The following is a 20,145-nucleotide window of genomic DNA, read 5'->3' on the forward strand; positions in this document are numbered from 1 at the left end:
CCGTGTCCTGATTATATTGCCTGCTTCTTATTTATTAAATCCAGGCAATTGGTTGATGAAACATTGATTAAAATTAAGATACAATTAATGCAAAACGAAATTCACTTTAAAGAAAGACTTTCTACAAAAACAAACTTAATGAAGTGGTCAAAATCATGTCTGCCCACTCGATATACTGCGCATGATCTTACTCATGCTTCATATAATCAGAATAGATTAAATTAAAAAATAATAAAACGATCGGCTGGGGTAAACGATTATTAATTAAACGATTAGTCGAGCGATTATTTTATCGATTAGTCGACTAATCTAACGACTAATTGGAATTCATTATCCTGTCTGTTATTCGCATATCTCTCGAACCGTTAGTCCGATGGATTTCAAATGAAATACCTCCTGAACTTTTTTGACGGCGATCTGCTGTAAAATGTCTTGGTCTTGCTCGGTTTTCGTTGACTTTGAGTACAAGAATTGAAAGTTTTAGATCCCCTGGGGTTAACGTGTCAGCGTGACAGAAGTTTGATGCTGTCGTGTGAGAACAAGCAACAGTCAGCATTTCTCTTCCTCCAGCGTGCCTCATCTTCTTAATCTCCTCACGTATAGTATTAGATTTCGATGACTTACGTTTCTTCCCTACGGCAGAAACCACCACAGGTTCATCAATGCCGTCAAATGTATTAATTTTTTTGTTTGTTTGTTGATCAAAAAGTACAAAGTAGATAAGGAAAACTAGGATGCCGGGTGTATTCAAAGCGCCGCTGTTACTGTTTACATTGCGTGGAATGGTGCGCTGTGATTGGTTGAGCGGATTTATCGCATTCTGCAGAGAAAGGAGACTGGCGTTTGTCGCGGTTTGGAAAGAAAGGGAGAAAACATGACAGAATAACACGGCGGGCGGTGTGTGTGTGGTGAGCTGTACCTCCGGGAACGGTGCAAAAAATAAATAAATAAAGAAGTGTCGACGCAAAAATATGACGTCGACGTAATTTTGACGTCGAAGCGTCGACGTAATCGACGCACCTCTACAGCACTAATGTGTAGACTGATATTTTTGTCTGGACTCCATTATTAAGGGAGTTTGGATATATAAACAGACGTTTCAATATATAGGTATTAAATGCGTTTTCTGAGAATTTGTATTTCAAGTTTTGACTGCAAATGTCATGTCCATAACGCTGGAATTGACTAATAGTAATTTAAAGATGTGGTAGTGTTGGATCTGGATGGGAAGGATAACTCTGGGAGTTGGAAGGGGTGTGTCGCAATTCTGCCTTCTCACACCGCGACACAGATCGTGGATCTGAGTATCGATTTCGGTTTACTATAGCGTATCGTTACAGCCCTACGAGTGACCTCTGACCCCATGCATGACGAGTGACCTCTGACCCGATGCATGACGAGTGACCTCTGACCCGAGACGAGTGACCTCTGACCCGACGCATGACGAGTGACCTCTGACCCGACCCGACGCATGACGAGTGACCTCTGACCTGACCCGAGACGAGTGACCTCTGACCCGACGCATGACGAGTGACCTCTGACCCGACCCGACCATAGACTGTAAAAAAAGATGGACGACGCCCCTTCGCTCTCTTCCATTGATGAGAACTGAAGCCGCCAGTGTCCCGATATGGCGCTGACATCTTGGAACTTGAGTCTGCGCAGTAGCGATCTCGGGACCAGACCTGCGCCGTCGTGAACAGGAAGTAAAGCCGCGAAATCAACGCTCCACCCTCACTCTCGCAGAGAGAGTGGATTCTGCACACTTTTTAAAAAATTGATTGCAGTACGACAAGAGGCTTGTTAAAATAAAGTAAATACAATCTCCTCAGTCCTCCGAAGATCCCGAAAAAATGTACGTTGGTGCTTCAGTGACTACTTCGCTCGGAGAACCTGTCAATCACAGCTGTCAATCATGACGTCACACCACCGCATCACGTAACTAACTAAAAACCAACTTATTTTTGAAACAGACACTTGAACTTACATCAGCGTGATGAAAACGACAGCAAATGAAAGAAACCACCTTTGGAAAATAGATATTTGAAGTGTATTTAATTGTTTAGCTGGTCTCACGTCCCGTTGAGTAACACGGGGAGGCGGGGCTTATGACCTATACTAGGACCAGTCACCGGGGGGCGATCGAGACGTTTTGGCTTCACTTTTCAGTGCTTGTGCGGCACGCTTGGACCCGACGCATAACGAGTGACCTCTGACCCGATGCATGACGAGTGACCTCTGACCCGACGCATAACGAGTGACCTCTGACCTGACCCGAGACGAGTGACCTCTGACCCGACGCATGACGAGTGACCTCTGACCCGACGCATGACGAGTGACCTCTGACCCGACCCGACGCATGACGAGTGACCTCTGACCTGACCCGAGACGAGTGACATCTGACCCGACGCATGACGAGTGACCTCTGACCCGACCCGACGCATAACGAGTGACCTCTGACCTGACCCGAGACGAGTGACCTCTGACCCGACGCATGACGAGTGACCTCTGACCCGACATTTTTCAGTTTTGGTTGAACTAACCCTTTAACCCTAAATATGATCAATATAGTGACCCATAACTTAACTTCTGCAGTACAAATGCAATCAGAGAACATTCACAGTGTTTTTATGGCGCAATATCTGTATCTCACAGGCCAATAACAACAGTCATAATGCTATTGTCATATGTGGTGATACGAGTAGATGCTTCTGATAGCCTTTCTAAGCTGACATGATTCCTCGTTTCATTTGACGTCGGGTCATTGGCATGTAATAATTCACTACTGCTGACTCACGGCCAAAGATATACTGACGTTGCATCACAATATATTTCCAACAAGTTTCTCCAGGTCTTTTGACGATCATTAGCATATGGAAACAGCAAAGAATAACGAATGTTTTAAGTAAAGGCAACACTGCAAAACCTTAAAGATAAGCCTTTAAATTTAGGTAAATCATTTATTATAGGCTGTGGAACACCAGCACACAGACAAAAACACTCAAAGCTTTTAATGGGCCAACATGCAAACCTAAAAAAGGTTTAAAGCAAGTAAATGTCTCGATATACTGTAGTAAATAAGGCATTCAAGACTCTGGTCAGAGGTGAGACAGCTAAACAATACAGTGCTGTCTGTGTGTTGCATCACTGTGGGTGAAGAAAGAAAATCTGAGCATGTTTTGGAGAAAGTGGTGTGGATTCCTCTACCCTCGTTACTCTATAACTCTCCCCTCGTTTGTCTTCCAACTCCTATCAAAGTCCAGAGGAGGTTTTTTTTACTCAGTCAAGGATTTCACAGCTGTTTCGAAAGCAAGACTGAGTGGTGAAACTTTATTAACTTGCATTAAAAATGTAATAAGATATTAGAAAGACCATTAGTGGTGCATTCAAAGCTTTTTCATTCACTCATTTTTATATTAGCATTACATCATTCTTATTCATGACTTGGGCTGATGGTATGACGATATAGATCTATCTATAAAATGTCTATCGTTAGAGATTTTGCTATTTTTATTTGATATTTCAGCAACCATATCGGTATCGGCCGATATATGATAATTTTTAATGTTACCGTTATCGGCCCGACTTAGAAAATTTAGCCAATATCTTAAACCCGATAAATAATGTATTATTTCCTTCAGCTGAGACTCTTCAGATGCGCACTGTTCAACATGAGGGTTTTGAATTACTTGAAATATGATTGAAATCACTTCAAAAAGGAAAATACGGTTAAGTGCAACACAAGTCTGTCATATCGGCTACATAAAATTAGCATAGAATTAATAATAGAACATTATAATTCTGTGTTTGGGACATGGCTTTTAATGGTGTGAGACTTTCGTTTTTATAATCCGGCTCTCAAAAATTATATAAAAATTTGGATTTAGATTTATCGGCCAATATATCGGTTATCGGCTTTTAAATAAAGAATTATCGGTTATCGGTATCGGCCAACATGTTTATATCGGTGCATCTCTATTTGCTTTATTGCGTAATGTAAATATATCACATCACAGCACTATTGACACTTCAAAGTGATGAAATGCCTGAATGAGAATATAAAGAGCGGGACGTGGTTGATGTAAAAAGTGTAATAATGGGCAAATTTGTAATAATGGATAAAAAAATCGCAAATGCGATGGCAAATTTGGGACGTGCTTGATGTTGAAAAGTGTTTTTAAGCGAAATAAGCAGCGATAAAGAACTCAATGCGGTGCACAGAAAGCTGCGTTTCTCAGCATGCGATCGTGAATTCAGTTCTCTTTCACGTCTTATTGCGCTTGAATGGTCGAATACACACGCAATTATGTCAAAATGCCCATCTAGGGAGTATTTATGCAAACACAGCTGGTTAAGTCTCAAGTGAAAGTACAAAGTTGGGTGTAAACCGGATGTGTATCAGTATAATGGATCAGTGCGTTTGGTCTTAAAGTGACAGGAGCCTAATAAACCTGAGGCTCTGTGTCATTAATCGTAATCAAACAAAAGAGAAAATAACTTACAGCTCTTGACTGAATAACTTTTTTAGCTTTAATAAGAATACATTTATATTTAATTGATACGGTGAAGACTATGCAATTGTATTACATTTGATTAAGTTTCTGTACTAATTCTAACTACACTAAAAAAAATATTGGCTTGTTTCAACCCAAAAACCCAACAGATGGGTTTGTCCAAATTTGACCATTGAATCAACCCAGTGTTCTTGTTAAGTAAACCTGACCCTGAAAAACTTAATTTAATACATATTTTAGTAATATTGTATTTGTCTTATTTTTGTTTGTAATTTGCTTTTTATTAACAGAAATGTGATCAAATAACAAAAAAATAACAAAAAAATCACTATTGTGATATATATCGTTATCGTGAAATAAGAATTTGGTCACATCGCCCACCCCTTGCAATAAATATCACTGAAAGTGGATTATCTAAATATAACTACGTTTTCATTTACAAATAGTTTAACATGTAGCCTAAACAGTGAGGTGAATGGTCAATTATATTTGTACTTTAATGGTTATTCACTTATTTAAACATTGCAAGGTAGATCAACTGTATTATAATGTTTTATGAGGTAAAAATCTAAGTTAAATTGAAATTGAACTGTAATTTGGATGTTTTGTATCAATATAAACACTGCCATTAGGTGAATTTCACTAAAAATATGACTAAAAACACTAAAAACATTCGCTGTTTTACAGTTAAGTAAACATTGCTGTGAGGTGCAAGTTCAATCAGTTTTATAGTGATGTAAACATTAACAAGAGGTAAATTTGTACTTCAACTGTTTATAGTAAAGCAGATAAGGTAAATTCGAGTTAAATGATAGGTTTGTTTTACCTGTATGCCAGTGTCATACATTCAAACAGGCGCGTGAGAGTTGGGTCGATGCTCAGTCGTCTGGACCTCAGTGGACCGAAGCTGTAGGTCTGGCAGTCCGGTTTAGCAACAGTGTCATAATTATCATAATAATTATAAAGAGCTGCGCTTCTCCTCCTGACTGAGTCGCTGTGAGGCGAGGAAACCATGAAGTGCCCGCTGTGGATCACCTGAATCCGCCGGACGGATCCGAATCCGACTCCTGCGTCCACACTGGGCAAGTGGTCATCCGGATCCGAATCAGACTCCGAATCCGGTCCGATTTGATTAGGTTCTGCAGTTTCTGAGTATTCTGGCTTTGCCATAGTGTTATTCTCTGCTGTCATGCTGTTCAAAAGCAGTTCACTGAGAAAAACGCCATCTGAGTGAGGAGGCGCGTGCACGCTCTGCCCCACTGCATACTTAGTATGCAACAGGTCAAAGATCAGGAATGATCAAAACCCACTGATTAAAACACTGCATTGAGCTGTTTCAAACTCTCCGAGGCAGTTTAAACCCGCGCACAATTGTGCAAGAGTTGATCTCTGATCTCTGTTGTGGTGGCATCATGTTAGTAAGATGCTATAATTAGTAAGAGTATATTTGATCTGTAAATATGTCCTGGTCTAGTAGAGGCGCGTGCACGCCATGTCGTAATAACACCGTAAATACGAGATTTCAACTTGTAAAAAGCATTCACGTCCTCGTAGAGCTCGTAATTTATATGTTGTAAGCTGGGAGCTCCTACTTGTACCACGTGACCGAATAAATAATAAATTCTGACCCTTTTTTTTGCATCTTTTTTACACACAGCATATCTTGTAAAACAGATCTGTGTATTGTTATATTTATTTTAAGAAATATTAATTTAAATTAAAAATATATAATTTAAATAAATTATACAGTTTGTATAAATAGTGTATATTTTTATATTTTATACCGGTAAATAAAATATATTTAATGCAAACAAAAGGTCATGCTTTATAACTAATACAATATCACAAAAGGTAAAATAATCATGCATTCATAAATAATTAATACATTTATTTAAACAAAAATAAATACAACGAAACAGACATTATGTGAAACGTAAATATTATCTTGCATGGTTTATCTATATTTATTTTAATATTATTATATTCATATTTTAATAGTAATTATTAATAATATTTATTTTAAAATTAATATATTTTATCTAAAAATAACTTCTACAAAATGCATACACAAATAGAAACAATCTGAATACAAATAAGTGAAATTGAGTAAAAAATAACTTTAAATTAAATCAACAATATAATAATAATAATAACAATAATAACTAACTGTGAGTAAATAGCTTTTATAAACCCACTCAGAGAGATTACGGACTACAAATCCCATGAGCGCTGAAACAACTTCCGGGTATGTGTGACGTCAGCGGAAGGTTAAAAGTCACCGATTGACGGCCATCCGCTTGGTTTGTTTGTGTTTTCTCTGGGATTGAGTTTTCTCTGGGATTGAGTATCTCTGGGATTGAGTTTTCTCTGGGATTGAGTTCTGTGGAAGTGTTTTAGGTCCAGTCGAAGCATGGACGCGGTTCAGAGACACAGATCCATGTACAAAGGCACGACTCCACCATGGAAAGAAACTTACAGGAAGGTAAATGTCATGTTTGCTTTTTCAACAGCTATAGTACGGTCATATTATAAAAGAGAGAAGCATTATATTTTGCATACAGTGAATCATGAATGTTAAATAAAATGCATTTTTAGGACAATTACGTTGTGACATTATTTTCATGCCATTTACAGTAATTTAAAGTTATTTATGGCGATAAATTATTAATATATTTACGAGCCCACAGCCTGAAATCTCTCAAAAACTTGTCTAACCGAACCAAAACACTTCCCCAGACCTTACGGTATTTATATGGATTGAATTAAAAATTAAACCATAAATTCAAAATAAACTCACAGAAAATGAGAAATATTTAGAATTAGAATGTGAATTTTAGCTTGCATCTGATTTTTTTTTATTTTTATATATATATATTTGTTAAAGTCCCCCTGTGGTGAAAATCCAGTTTTTAAATTGTTTAAATGCGTCTATGTGGTGTTTTTAATCTGCTTTTAGACAAACCATGTGTAAATTCATAAGTCGACAGCATTGCTGAGTATTTCCTCCTTAAAACTGCAGTGAACCAAAGACAGTCTCAAAAACACGCTTTGAAATCGCTGCTGTTTCTGACGTCACAAACTGCGGGGCTAATTTGCATATTCATAGAACCGCATATACTAAATGAGGCAAGGGTGTCGAGTTGCATTCAAGCTATTTTAAGGCATGAGGAAAAAAAATTCAAGATTAAAAAACGTTTTAATATGTAATTTTGGTGATCAAAGATGAGTTTTAAGGGATATAATAATTGACTACGGAGGGACTTTAACACCATGAACTTGAGAAAGGCTTTAAGATGATCATGTGATGTTCTCTGTCTCGCAGCGCTGTGTGGAGCGTCTGAAGAACAGCCGGTCGCGGTTGCTGGAGAGGTTCAGACAGATGGGAGAGGATCCGACCGGATCGAGCCGGTCTCTGCTGGTGCAGGAGGTGATGGAGGAGGAGTGGAGCGCACTGCAGTCGGCCAATCACAGGCTCCCGTCGCTGTGGGGCGGAGACTGCATCAGAGATGTGCGTAATGTTCCTGAGACACGCGAACCGCAGACATTGATCAAGGGGTTTTACACTCCACTGAGGATATAAAGGACACTTTATATTTGTTACATTTGAATTCAATTCACATTTATTTCTATAGCGCTTTTCACAATACACATAGTTTCAAAGCAGCTTTACAGAAAATGTAAATGTATATATATAGTACATGCTGTGTATATGCATACTAATATGAAGTGTTATTGATGTTTTCCTGATACATATGTGCAATAGAGTTAAAGTTAATCAACTCTAAAAGAGTTTGCATCAACTCTGTATATTGTGAAATTGAAGTTATTCACTGAAAATCTCCTCAAATCTCATTAGTGCTTTTTAATATTCAAACTTTTTTTATTGCAAGAAAAATGACCATAGTGCAAACAGTCTTTTACAGGATCTTAAACATTTTCAAGCAAATATACACACTAATGTAACATAATTAGTACAATAAATGGCTAAATGAACGTTTGGAAAAGTAAACTGATATTTCATTCTAACAAACTACAGTAAAATATATTAATAACTGGCTTAAAACTATTTTTTGGGGGGTGAAAATACTAATGTGTATATCATTATACACAGTGTATATCACTTATTCTAGCACAATATAACAATCCCGTCAGACAAAAATAGGCAAGAAAACGAAACAAGAAAAAAAAAAAAAAAAAAAAAAAAAAATTACATTGAAATATGAAGTTCTCGTCATATCTCTTTAAAAAAAAAAAGAAGTGCATTTTTTTATTATTAATTATTCTTAGTGATTTGATTAAATGTTCTACTTCGCATAAGAACTCCATAAAAGTAGGTATTATCTAAAGAAACCTGAAAATAATATTTTGCCACAAGAATAAGGAAGTTAACCGTACGTTCTTATAATGACTTGCTTTGGTTCTCAAAAAGACAAATAACATCCTTAATGTGTTTAAATTATAGTTCATATTAACTTTACAGAAACAAAAGGAAACATAGAAACAAAAGGAACTCAAATCGTCCAGAAAAGTGATGAAACATTACAAGAAAAGAAATATGTATGACAAATGTCTTCACTTTTACATTTTTTTCAGAATATGCATAAATTTAAGCATCTGGATTTTTATGCAAGATAAAAAAATGCAGTTTTTATGCATAAAAAGTGCATTGCAAGGGTAGATTTTCTGCAGAGTTTTAAAGTGCACTTCTCTCATTTTATTGGCTATGTGATATTTGTTTTGAGACTGAGAAAGTTGAGGAATAAACGTTACTTAAAAGCGAGAAATAACAGATAGTCGTTTAGAATTTTTTTTTATTGCTTTCATCACAGAATTCAATTTGTTAAACTTTTTTTATATGATAAAATATCACCATTAGGGTTGAATAGATCGGCAACAAAAGTTATGTTTTATATTAAACCATTTATCAAAAAAAATTTCTGTTTCTAATTTGAATATGTGAATTATTGAATATGTAAGCGTGTGAAGATGCGTAATGGTTAAGCAGTGTGAGTATGTGGCGCACACAGAGGGATGTTCTCGTCTTCAAGTGTGTGTGTTTGCTCCTCAGGTTTACTCCGCACAGCAGGAGTCTGACGAGCTCTCAGCGTTTGAGGAGATCCAGCAGGAGCTCGTAGCGCAAGGTTAGCTCTTCCTCTCTATATCAGATCCAGATCATGTCAGAGTTCACTGTGACGTGATGGAGATGCATGGGTTCAGAGGTGTGGGGGATGTGTTAAACCACTCAAGATTATTCCAGTGTCTCTCATTAGACGATATATTAATGGACATTTTAAAAAAGGTAATAATTTTAGAATTTCTGACAAATATTAAATTGAAAGATTCTATGTAAACATTATTAGTGGTAAATCATACTAGAACATACTAGTAAATCAGGGTAAATCATGGTATACTAGCAACGTGGTAAATCCTGTTAGCATAATGCTAGCAAACATGTTAATCATGTTAGCATTATGTTAGCAAAATGTTAATAATGTTAGCATCTTTGTTAAAAAACATGTTAGCAAAATGCTAATGTTAAAAACATGCTAATCATGATAGCATCTTGTTTATAAACATGTTAGCATCATGTTAATCTTGTTAGCATCATGTTAGCAACATGCTAATCATGTTAGCATGATTCTAGCAAGATGCTAATAATGCTAGCATCTTGTTAAAAACATGTTAGCATCATGTTAGCAAACATGTTAATCATGCTAGCATCATGTTAGGAACATGCAAATCATGCTAGCATGATGTTAGCAACATGCTAATCATGTTAGCATCTTGTTAAAACATGTTAGCATCTTGCTAAAACATGTTAGCATCTTGTTAAAACATGTTAGCATCTTGTTAAAACATGTTAGCATCATGCTAGCAACATGCTAATCATGTTAACATGATGATACCAACATGTTAATCATGCTAGCATAATGCTAACAACATGTTAATCATGCTAGCAAAATGTTAAACATGTTAGCATATTGATAAAAACTAGCTAACCGCACCCTAGCAACCGAGTGGCGAGTTATGCCACTACAAGCACCCACTCACATTTTCTTCAGGAAATGTACATTCTAGTTATTACTGTTATTACTATTTGAATATGTGTCTGATTTTGTATATTGATTTTTTTTTTTTTTTTTTAAGAAAAAATAAGTTATTGTAAACAATGTATTGATTGTAATCATAATTACTTTTTAAGTTGAAATACTGTTGATTGGCATGAATACAGCCATTGCTGCTGATATGTGTTGAATCATAAGTAAATGTGTGTCCTCCTTCAGAGCTGTCGATCCTGGAGGAGTATAACCGTAGCGTGCGCTATGAGGAGCAGTATCTGGACTCAGTGCTGGAGGGAATGGAGCAGGGTGGACGGATCATATGCCCTATATGTCATGTGTAAGTGTTTGCCATAAACCAATCTTTCCTGCAAAGCCCATCGATCTTAATAACATGTGTTACTCTCTCTGTGCAGGAATAATCTGACAGTGAACAGTCATTTCACGTCATGTCCGTGTGGCCTTTACGTCAACACCATTGTGAGTACGCTTTTACAGGGGCTATATGTAAGATTTAATCACTTTTTTATTGCCGATGTAACGAAACGTAAAAGCGAGATGTTCCCCGACTTCATAGCTCGTCTCTGAAAGCCTGTCGACTGATTTTTATGTTCAGGACTCGGGACGTTTCAATCTCAGATGTGTTTTCCACCGAGAGCCTCTCTTCTGTTCACTGACACATGAAACTAATGCTTATACAATGTTCAGGATAATGCTGAAAGAGCCGTTCTGGACTGTAATGTCAATGTGTCGTGCAAAGAAAAGAGATTCATTCAAACTACAGTCTCACAGAGTCAGATCTATATAGTCTATAGTCTCAGATATACTTTATAATCGAGCAGTAAGTGCTGCTGCAGTTTCACTTCACGGCCACCGGTGTCGCTAACAACTAGAGTTTCTCAATTCTACATGATAGCACCTATAAAATGGATTTCTCAAAGTTGTAAGTACGTTTTACAAGAAAAAAAAATATTTTCTACAGTTAAATTAAATGTGTTACTTGGCATTTCTTTACAATTTTCACTCTGAAATTGCTAGTTAATTTCACATGAAGTAAATCTTACACCATTTTATTTCACTAGTAATATAGACACTTGGTTTCATAAATCCAGTAACACTTTACAATAAGGTCTGATTGTTAATGCATTAACTAACATGAACTAACTATGAGTAATATAGTTTTTTACAGCATTTAATAATCTTATTTAATATTCATATTAGTTCACAGTGCATTAATGTTAACATTAAAAAAATAAAAATGTGTTAGTAAATGTTGAAATGAACTAAAATTAGTAAATACTGTTCAAGTTAACCACTAATGGTAACAAATGACACTTTATTATAAAGTGTTACCATAAATGCATTATTCGATTGGTCTGGATGGAGTAGAATATACTGAACATTTTATTAACTCCACTATTAGCACAAGTTTATGTGGCCAGGCCATTAGAGATTAGTATATGTGACTCTGGATCACGTCACCAGTCTCGAGTCGCACGGGTATATTTGTGGCAATAGCCAACAATACATTGTATGGGTCAAAATTATCCATTTTTCTTTTATACCAAAAATCATGAGGATATTCAGTAAAGATCATGTTCCATGAAGATATTTAGTAAATTTCCTACTGTAAATATATCAAACATGTATTTGTGTGAGTGAATGCAGCACAATCGCCAACATAAATGAACAACTTTAAAGGAGATTTTCTCAATGTTTCGATTTTTTGCACCCTCAGATTCCAGATTTTCAATAGTTGTGTCTCAACCAAATATTGTCCTATCCTAACAAACCAAACATCAATGGAAAGATTATTTATTCAGCTTTCAGATGATGCATACATCTCAAATTCAAAAAAATTGACCCATGTGTCTGGTGTTGTGGTCCAGGGTCACGTGTAGTAACCTGCGCTCATGTCTCCACAGGGCAGGAACGTTTCCTCAGAGGTTTTACAGTCTCTTCTAGAGAGACGTGTGACGGAGCACATGGAGGATTGTCTCCACAACCCCTCGTTCTCCATGGCCTTCAACACTGACGGATCCCCCAACCTCATGATCAGCTGCAAGGTGTGCATACGTCACGTGACCACAGTTCGTTTCTGCATCTTGATTTATTCTAATCACATGATCTGCTCTTCCTCTTCCCAGGTGTGTGACTATCTGTCCGTCGTCCTGTGAGCCGTTCTTCCTCACGGATGTTTTTAAATGTTATTTCTGTGAAATAAAGAATTATTTTTAACCTGTATCATTCCCTACCTTTATTTGAGTCGTGATGTTAAACTACAGAACTGTAAAGAACTTTTTGTAGTTTTACACAGAGATAATGAGTGTTTTCATTACTTGCACTCAAAAGTTTTGTTTTCAGGCCTTCAAAATGTATACTTTTTGTAGACTTTTTAATGTATACTTTTTTTGTTGTTGTTGAAAACTGTTGTGTAACGGCCCTTTAAATGCACTACGGCTGTATATTTAGCCACAAGCAAAACTTTTTTTGCGTTCATTTACACGGCAATGGTGTTTTGAGGGTCTGAAAACGCAAACTTTTGAAAACTGGTTTCAATTGTTTTCGTGGATCCTTGTGAAAAGGGATCATTTTGTCGTCTGTATGCGAAAAGAGTTTCCAGTTGTAGTGCATCATTGTCGTGTAAACGTACCCTAAATCTTACAAATCTGGCCATGAACATGTCCTTGACATTTCACCTCATAAATCAGAAGTAAATGATGCAATAAAACAAATTTTAGAAATATACAAATTTTTGCATTGACTATTTCAATGAAAATGCTGCAGTTAAGCACTTTAATTTTGTTAAAATCATATTTTTTATAAATATGAAGCATTTATTAAGTAAAAGTATTGAATCTTTGAGAATAAAAATCTATTGAGCCACTTTACTTTATTCTGCATTACACAAATTGGTGGGTTGGGAGGTTCACGATTCAGAAACTTTAATGTCCTAATAATAGTCTTTATATAATAAAACACCGCATCTTATTTTTGGGGGTGAAATAAGAGCATGTTTTTGTGAGATTGATTCTGTTACACATTGCAGGCAAATTCAACAAAACATTTGTTACTTCATCATAGACTCACTATTTTTTTATCATTGATAAAGTGGGTTATTTCTGCACCATGAAAAATAATATCTATAATATCTTTCAATGTTTAGTCACAGGAAGTCCTGCATGTTTCATGCCGATTTCTCCTAATCTAGTTGTGTAATAAACCTGGCACTGAATATTACTAATATTGTTGGCTTTTTGATGCATTACTTTTTCTTAAGTCGCTTTGGTTTGATGCATAAATGTAAATGTCAGTCTTCAGGAAGTCAAATTAACTCTGAACATTTATCTATCTAAACCATTACATTAATGTGAATCTTTGCCTTTTAGCAACACTTATATTATATTGAAAGTAAAGCAGGACAAACGTCTCCATATTTCCCCTCAGTTTTATTTCTCATAATTGTTTAGTTCACATTCTCGACCTGTAAAGCCATCTGACATCTGAACCGGTGTGCACATAACTTGAAAAAATGTTATAAAATTAAATACAAAACTGTTCTTCATCTTCATTGTGTCATCAGAAGCTTCACAGAGATTATTTGCATTTGACGAAAGTGCTGAGATTCTCCAGGAACTTGATGTACTCCTGATGCTCCAGCGCCGTGCTCATCTCCATCAGCTCGTCCGCAAACGTGTTGTCCACGCCGCGGTCCGCCAGGAAGTCCATCAGATGATCGTACAGGGCCTGAGGGGTCAGAGGTCACAGGCGTGCGTTTATATGATCGGTCCGTTAAACATTCTCATCTGTGAACTTGCATGGATTATGTTTCTATCTTCTATTTTACAATAGATAGATAGATAGATAGATAGATAGATAGATAGATAGATAGATAGCCGTGAATTCGTCCTATTTTTACATCATGGATTATCTTTCTAAAGCGGTCTACCAAAGAAAATAGTAAATGAGTTGGAATATCTAACTTTGTTCAAAGGTATGGATATTGCATTTTAAAATTAATCTGTTTATGAAACAAAACCAACTATCTAAAACTAGGACAAATTCACAGCTACACGTCGTCATTATTTTGTGTGCTAGATTAAATATAAAATGCAATATCCATTTGAACAAAGTTGTATATTCCAATCCATTTATTGTCTGTTTCTTTTGTCAAAAACAAATAACAACCAAAAAAAAGTTATTTTATGCACTTTTTACAAAATCTATTTAATAAGAGTTGGGCTCTAGGAGTAAAAATGTATTTTTAACGAGAACTAATAATAAACTGTTAAAGTGTACAAGTTTTTTTCTGATACAAATTTTCTGAATTTGTGGTGAAAAACTACATTACCCATAATGCTGTATAGAAAATTCCACCAATCAGAATTGAAACAAGCAAAATAAATGTAGTCGATCTCTCTACGCTCTCAAAATACTGAAATGTTGATATATATATATATATATATATATATATATATATATATATATATATATATATATATATATATATATATATATATATATATGTATATATGTATGTAAATGTATATAAATTTATATATACATATATATAAATGTATATATATGTATGGGTATATGTATATATACATTTATTTTTGCAATAAACTTAAAATATATTGTTTTATTGTATATATATACATATACACACATATTATATATATATATATATATATATATATATATATATATATAGCTGATTGGTTTGGTTCATGGCTTATAACACTTTAAAGAAGACTTTTATTAAAAATCCCTATGGGAAAAATAAAGCAACTCTGTGCCAACTTGACAACATAAATACATCATGCGCCCTCTAGCGGTGTGAAAAAATGACAGATCCAAATTCAAATTAATTTCATAATTATTGATGAACTGTTATTGAACTGAATTGAGCTGAATAATTACACTGGAGCTGAAACTTTATTTGTTACTTTGCAACACTGACTTATTTTCAGAAACGATCTGCAGTGTATGAAGCGCTAGAGAAACGAAGACTTGACTAACCCAGTCCAGAGAGTCTGTGTTGAGCGTGTAACTGGTTTCCTTCCAGTCCGTGTCGCCCTCGGGCTGGAAACTGACCTCTCGGATGGAGAAGATGTCGCTCTCCTCCTCGCCGTCACCGTGACTAGTCTGTGCACACATGAGATCCAGTGAGATGAATGAGAAAACACACATCTTTTGATTGTGAACGCTCTGTGCGACAGACGGAAGAGGAATGAATAAATGAAACCCACCTCATCCTCGGGGAAATGACAGTCGAACACTAGTGAATTCTTCGTGCCCTGTTTGGTCACCTCAACCACAAAATTGGGCGTCGAGACGATGTCAGGCTAAAACACACACAGGAAAGATGCATCAGAAACAAGCTAGTCGAGCCGCTCGAGTCTGCAACGTCTTTAAAGCAGCGTCTCACACTCATAAATAAAACTAAACAAGCATTAAAATAATCTAGAACGACTGAAAATCAATATATTATTTCTGATTTTAATTCACCCCCTCAACAACTCTCGTCCAACCAGTAGGCCTGATTTTAAAAGTGTGATTTCTAGAATACGGAAATTAACTCCATGGGCATTGTAATACTGAATATACATTTTTATAGTTATGCCAAGCTGGAAAATAATTTATCAGCCAAAAATTTGGGAGTAAAAATTTTTTACGAGTTTTTTCACGCACTTCTGACTTTTTCTTAGAATTGCGATTCTGACATTATATTTTACAATTCTGAATTTAGACTTTTCTCGCAATTCCGATTTTTTTACCTCACAATTCTAACAGTTTTCATAGAATTGCGATTCTGACTTTTTGTTTCTCACAACTCTAACTTTTTTCAAATTTTGTTTATATCTCACATTCTGACTTATTTTTTTTCGCAATTGCGAATTTAAATCTCACAATTCTGACTATTTCTCAAAATTGGGCTTTTATCTCCCAATTCTGACTTTTTTCTTAGAATTCTGACTTTTTTTCTCGTAACTGCGACGTTTTACCTCGCAATTCTGATATTTTTCTTAGAATTCTGACTTTTTTTCCGCAATTGCGACGTTTTACCTTGCAATTCTGACTATTTCTCAAAATTGTGCTTTTATCTCCCAATTCTGACTTTTTTCTTAGAATTCTGACTATTTTCTCGCAACTGCAACGTTTTACCTCGCAATTCTGACTTTTTCCTCGTAATGAGTGTTTCTAACAATTCTGACTTTTTCTCAAAATTATGCTTATATCTCACAATTCTGACTTTTTTCCTCGCAATTACGGCTTTGTACCTCACAATTCTGAATTTTTATCTTGCAAATCTGAATTTTTCTCTCGCAAATCTGACTTTTACCTTGCAATTCTGACTATTTCTCAAAATTGTGCTTTTATCTCGCAATTCTGACTTTTTTCTTAGAATTCTGACTTTCTTTACGCAATTGCGACTTTTTACCTTGCAATTATGAATTTTTATCACGCAAATCTGACTTTTACCTTGCAATTCTGACTATTTCTCAAAATTGTGCTTATATCTCGCAATTCTGACTTTATATATAAAATGTTCACATATACTTGTGATTTTATGTTGTAACCTTTATTTTCTAAAATCTCCACTTCACTACTGTAACATCACATAACAACAATTAAAATGGCAACGACTTGAACGGTTTGAGGGATTTAGGTAGCTAGGTATCCCAGTTTCCCCGGCTGTTACACAATACCTCTTCCTCCTGACCCTTCTGCGTTTGCTCGGGCTCTTCCTCCAGCTGTGGCGGGATGCTGTTGTTCACATTGAACGTGACGGTGACTCTGTCAAACACACACACATCACAAATGATGTATTATTACAGCGGAGGACACAAGCGATCATAAAAGCTCTGCAGATGACACTTTATAAATCTGCTCAATACATTTAAAAGAGAATCTATTGTGCCTTTTTTAAAGTCTTCTTGTTTTCAGGCTCTACTGGAACAGGTTTTCCTGCTTGAATGTTGATTATTTTCCTCATTCTCCATTGTTGCGGCTCCTCTCTTCCCAGTCTGTCAGTAATGCTCTGTTTACTTCCTGTCTCTATGAAGCCCCTCCTTCTGAAAAGCACACTGTGCTCTGATTGGTCAGCTGGAGCAGTGTGTTGTGATTGGTTGAGCGCTTTGAGTGTGTTTGGGAAATGTCCCGCCCCTTTCCATAACCGCCAGTTTAACACACTACTAACTAACTCAAACAGGCCCCGCCCCTTTATTTTGCGCATGAATTATTATAATGAGGAATATTGTGACGTGTTCCCGGAAGAAACTCAAGACTACAATGGAGGTGTTTCAGGAGTTCAGAAACACTGACTCTGATATAGAGGAGAACTAAGAGCTTTTTCATGCTCAAACAGCAACATAACACACTTCTTTGAATTAGCATATTAATCTGATTGTCTGAATGAAACACCAGCATACTTCTCTCCGGCCAGCGAGCGGATGAGTTTAGCCTCTGTGCCGTTCAGCTCCAGCTCCCACCCGCCGGACATTTTAGGAAGACTCGTGTTCTTCTGGATCTTCTTTTCTTCTTTGATTTCATCAGTGAGAAACTCTGCAAACGCTTTATCGCCTGGAGAATAAAGACACACATGCATGATTTACTAACAACACTAGTGATGAATCATGAGATCTCATTGGTCGGTTAATGTGACGTGTTGTCGTTCGTCTCCTGGCGTCTGTCAGTCAATCTCAAGGCCTCCTGTTGCCATGCTCTGATGATACATATGCAAATATTGCAGGATATGACATCACCTTTAATATCACGGAATATTCTAATTAATCTTGTAACCTTTTATTTGAATTAGGAGTTATTTTCTGTTTTCATTTAAACTTTAGTTAGATTAGATTATGTTTTTTTAAAATAGCTCTATAGTGTTTATTATGGAAGCATGTTTCCGCCACAGAATAAAAATTGTAATTACGTCAGAATTGCGTACACAATTCTAACTTTTTTCTCCCAATTGTGAATACATATTTCAGAATTCTGACTTTTTTTCTTGCAATTCGGACTTATTTTCTCGTATTTCTGAATTTATTTTCTCATAATTCTGAATTTATATCTTGCAATTCTTACTTTTTTCGCAACTTCGTTTTTATATTTCACAATTTTGACTTATCTCTCACAATTGCGAGTTTTTAATCTCGTAATTCTGACTTTTTTTCTCGCAATTCTTAAATTATATCTTTCAGTTCTGACTTTTCTCGCAATCACGACTTTTTTCCTTGCAATTACGACTTTTCCTAGAATCCTGACTTTATTTCTCAGAATTGCAATTGTAACTTTTTATTTGAATTAGGAGTTATTTTCTGTTTTCATTTAAACTTTAGTTAGTAATTTAGTTAGATCTCACAATTCTGACTTTTTTTCTCCCAATTGCGAATATATATTTCACAATTCTGACTTTCTCGCAATTCTGACTTTTTCCCTAAATTCTGACTTTTTTTCTTGCAATTCGGACTTATTTTCTCGTAATTCTGAATTTATATCTTTCAATTCTTACTTTTTTCGCAACTTCGAGTTTATATTTCACAATTTTGACTCATCTCTCACAATTGCGAGTTCTTCGTAATTCTGACTTTTTTTCTCACAATTCTTAAATTATATCTTTCAAATCTGACTTTTCTCGCAATTACGACTTTTTTCCTTGCCATTACGACTTTTCCTAGAATCCTGACTTTTTTTCTCAGAATTGCAATTGTAACTTTTTTTCTCACAACTGAAAGTTTGTTTCTGACAATTCAAACTATTTCTCCAAATTTTGTTTATATCTCACAGACTGACTTTTTTTCTCAGAACTGCGAGTTTTTATCTGACTTTATAACACGCAATTGCGAGTTAATATTACGCAATTCTTAAAAAAGTCAGAATTGAGAGATATAAACTCACAATTGCGGGGGGAAAAAAGCTAGAACTGCGTTATAAAAATTTGTAATAACATTTTTATTATTTTTAATTCAGAGGAGGAAACAAGCTTCCATAGTTCATTAATGTTTATTTAATTTAAATAAATGAATGCTAAAAGTCGCCTTATAGCTGAAATAGGTTTTTAATATTTTATTTCAATTGACGTATTTCAAGTAACGAACTTGTTTAGTGGTTCGGTTAACTAACTCTGGTACTTTATGTCTTGTTTCTCCTCTCTGACCGATTAAGTTATTAGCTATAGTAAAAGTAACACTTTTAGAGTTGGCCTCTACACACATATCCCATAGAAACGAGCTTTACACGGAGCGCAAGGAGCGCTTACCCTCGGTGTGCAGACTCCCGCAGCCGCAGGACAGCGTCGGCAGCGCCCGCGTCGCAGTGAGGAGCCTCGGCCTGGACCCTGACGACGCGCCGCTGCTGCCGCTCAGGCTCCAGATGGACCGGCTGAAGGTTCTGCTGAGACGCGGCGCGGGGCTGATGGCGGACGCGGGCGACGCGGAGCTCCTACAGGACAGACGCGCCGCGAGCTGAACCGCGCGACTCACAGACTTCAACATGACTTCGGTTCTTCTGAGAGATGCTCGCTCGCGCTGCTGACCGCTGATCACACTGACAGTCACACACACACG

The 20,145-nt window shown here is 36.2% G+C and overlaps 3 protein-coding genes across 3 annotated transcripts in view; 1 reads left to right on the top strand and 2 right to left on the bottom strand.

Moving 5' to 3' along the window:
- Positions 1-6,092, bottom strand: part of mlxipl (MLX interacting protein like) — a 47,027-nt gene extending 40,935 nt beyond the window's left edge. Inside the window, exon 1 of the mRNA XM_079871845.1 lies at positions 5,341-6,092. Within this exon, the coding sequence (XP_079727971.1) occupies positions 5,341-5,705 (365 nt within the window). The 5' untranslated portion in view covers positions 5,706-6,092. The remainder of the gene's footprint in view (positions 1-5,340) is intronic.
- A 673-nt stretch (positions 6,093-6,765) lies between these two features.
- On the top strand, positions 6,766-13,002 carry rpain (RPA interacting protein). Its single transcript, XM_079871881.1, has 8 exons — positions 6,766-6,824; positions 6,875-6,996; positions 7,837-8,022; positions 9,583-9,655; positions 10,799-10,913; positions 10,990-11,053; positions 12,499-12,639; positions 12,721-13,002. Exons 2-8 carry the CDS (start codon positions 6,925-6,927, stop codon positions 12,748-12,750), a joined length of 681 nt encoding a protein of 226 aa, XP_079728007.1. The 5' UTR covers positions 6,766-6,824; positions 6,875-6,924; the 3' UTR covers positions 12,751-13,002.
- Positions 13,003-14,003: 1,001 nt separating this feature from the next.
- On the bottom strand, positions 14,004-20,073 carry c1qbp (complement component 1, q subcomponent binding protein; the record flags this gene model as incomplete). Its single annotated transcript, XM_079871877.1, has 6 exons — positions 14,004-14,320; positions 15,596-15,721; positions 15,826-15,921; positions 17,287-17,374; positions 18,010-18,160; positions 19,839-20,073. The coding sequence occupies 6 exons, from the start codon at positions 20,071-20,073 to the stop codon at positions 14,171-14,173; spliced, it is 846 nt and encodes a 281-aa protein (XP_079728003.1). The 3' UTR covers positions 14,004-14,170.
- Between the last annotated feature and the right edge of the window lie 72 nt (positions 20,074-20,145).

This window comes from Squalius cephalus (assembly GCF_949319135.1).
Source record: "Squalius cephalus genome assembly, chromosome: 5".
Classification (NCBI taxonomy): Eukaryota; Metazoa; Chordata; class Actinopteri; order Cypriniformes; family Leuciscidae; genus Squalius; species Squalius cephalus.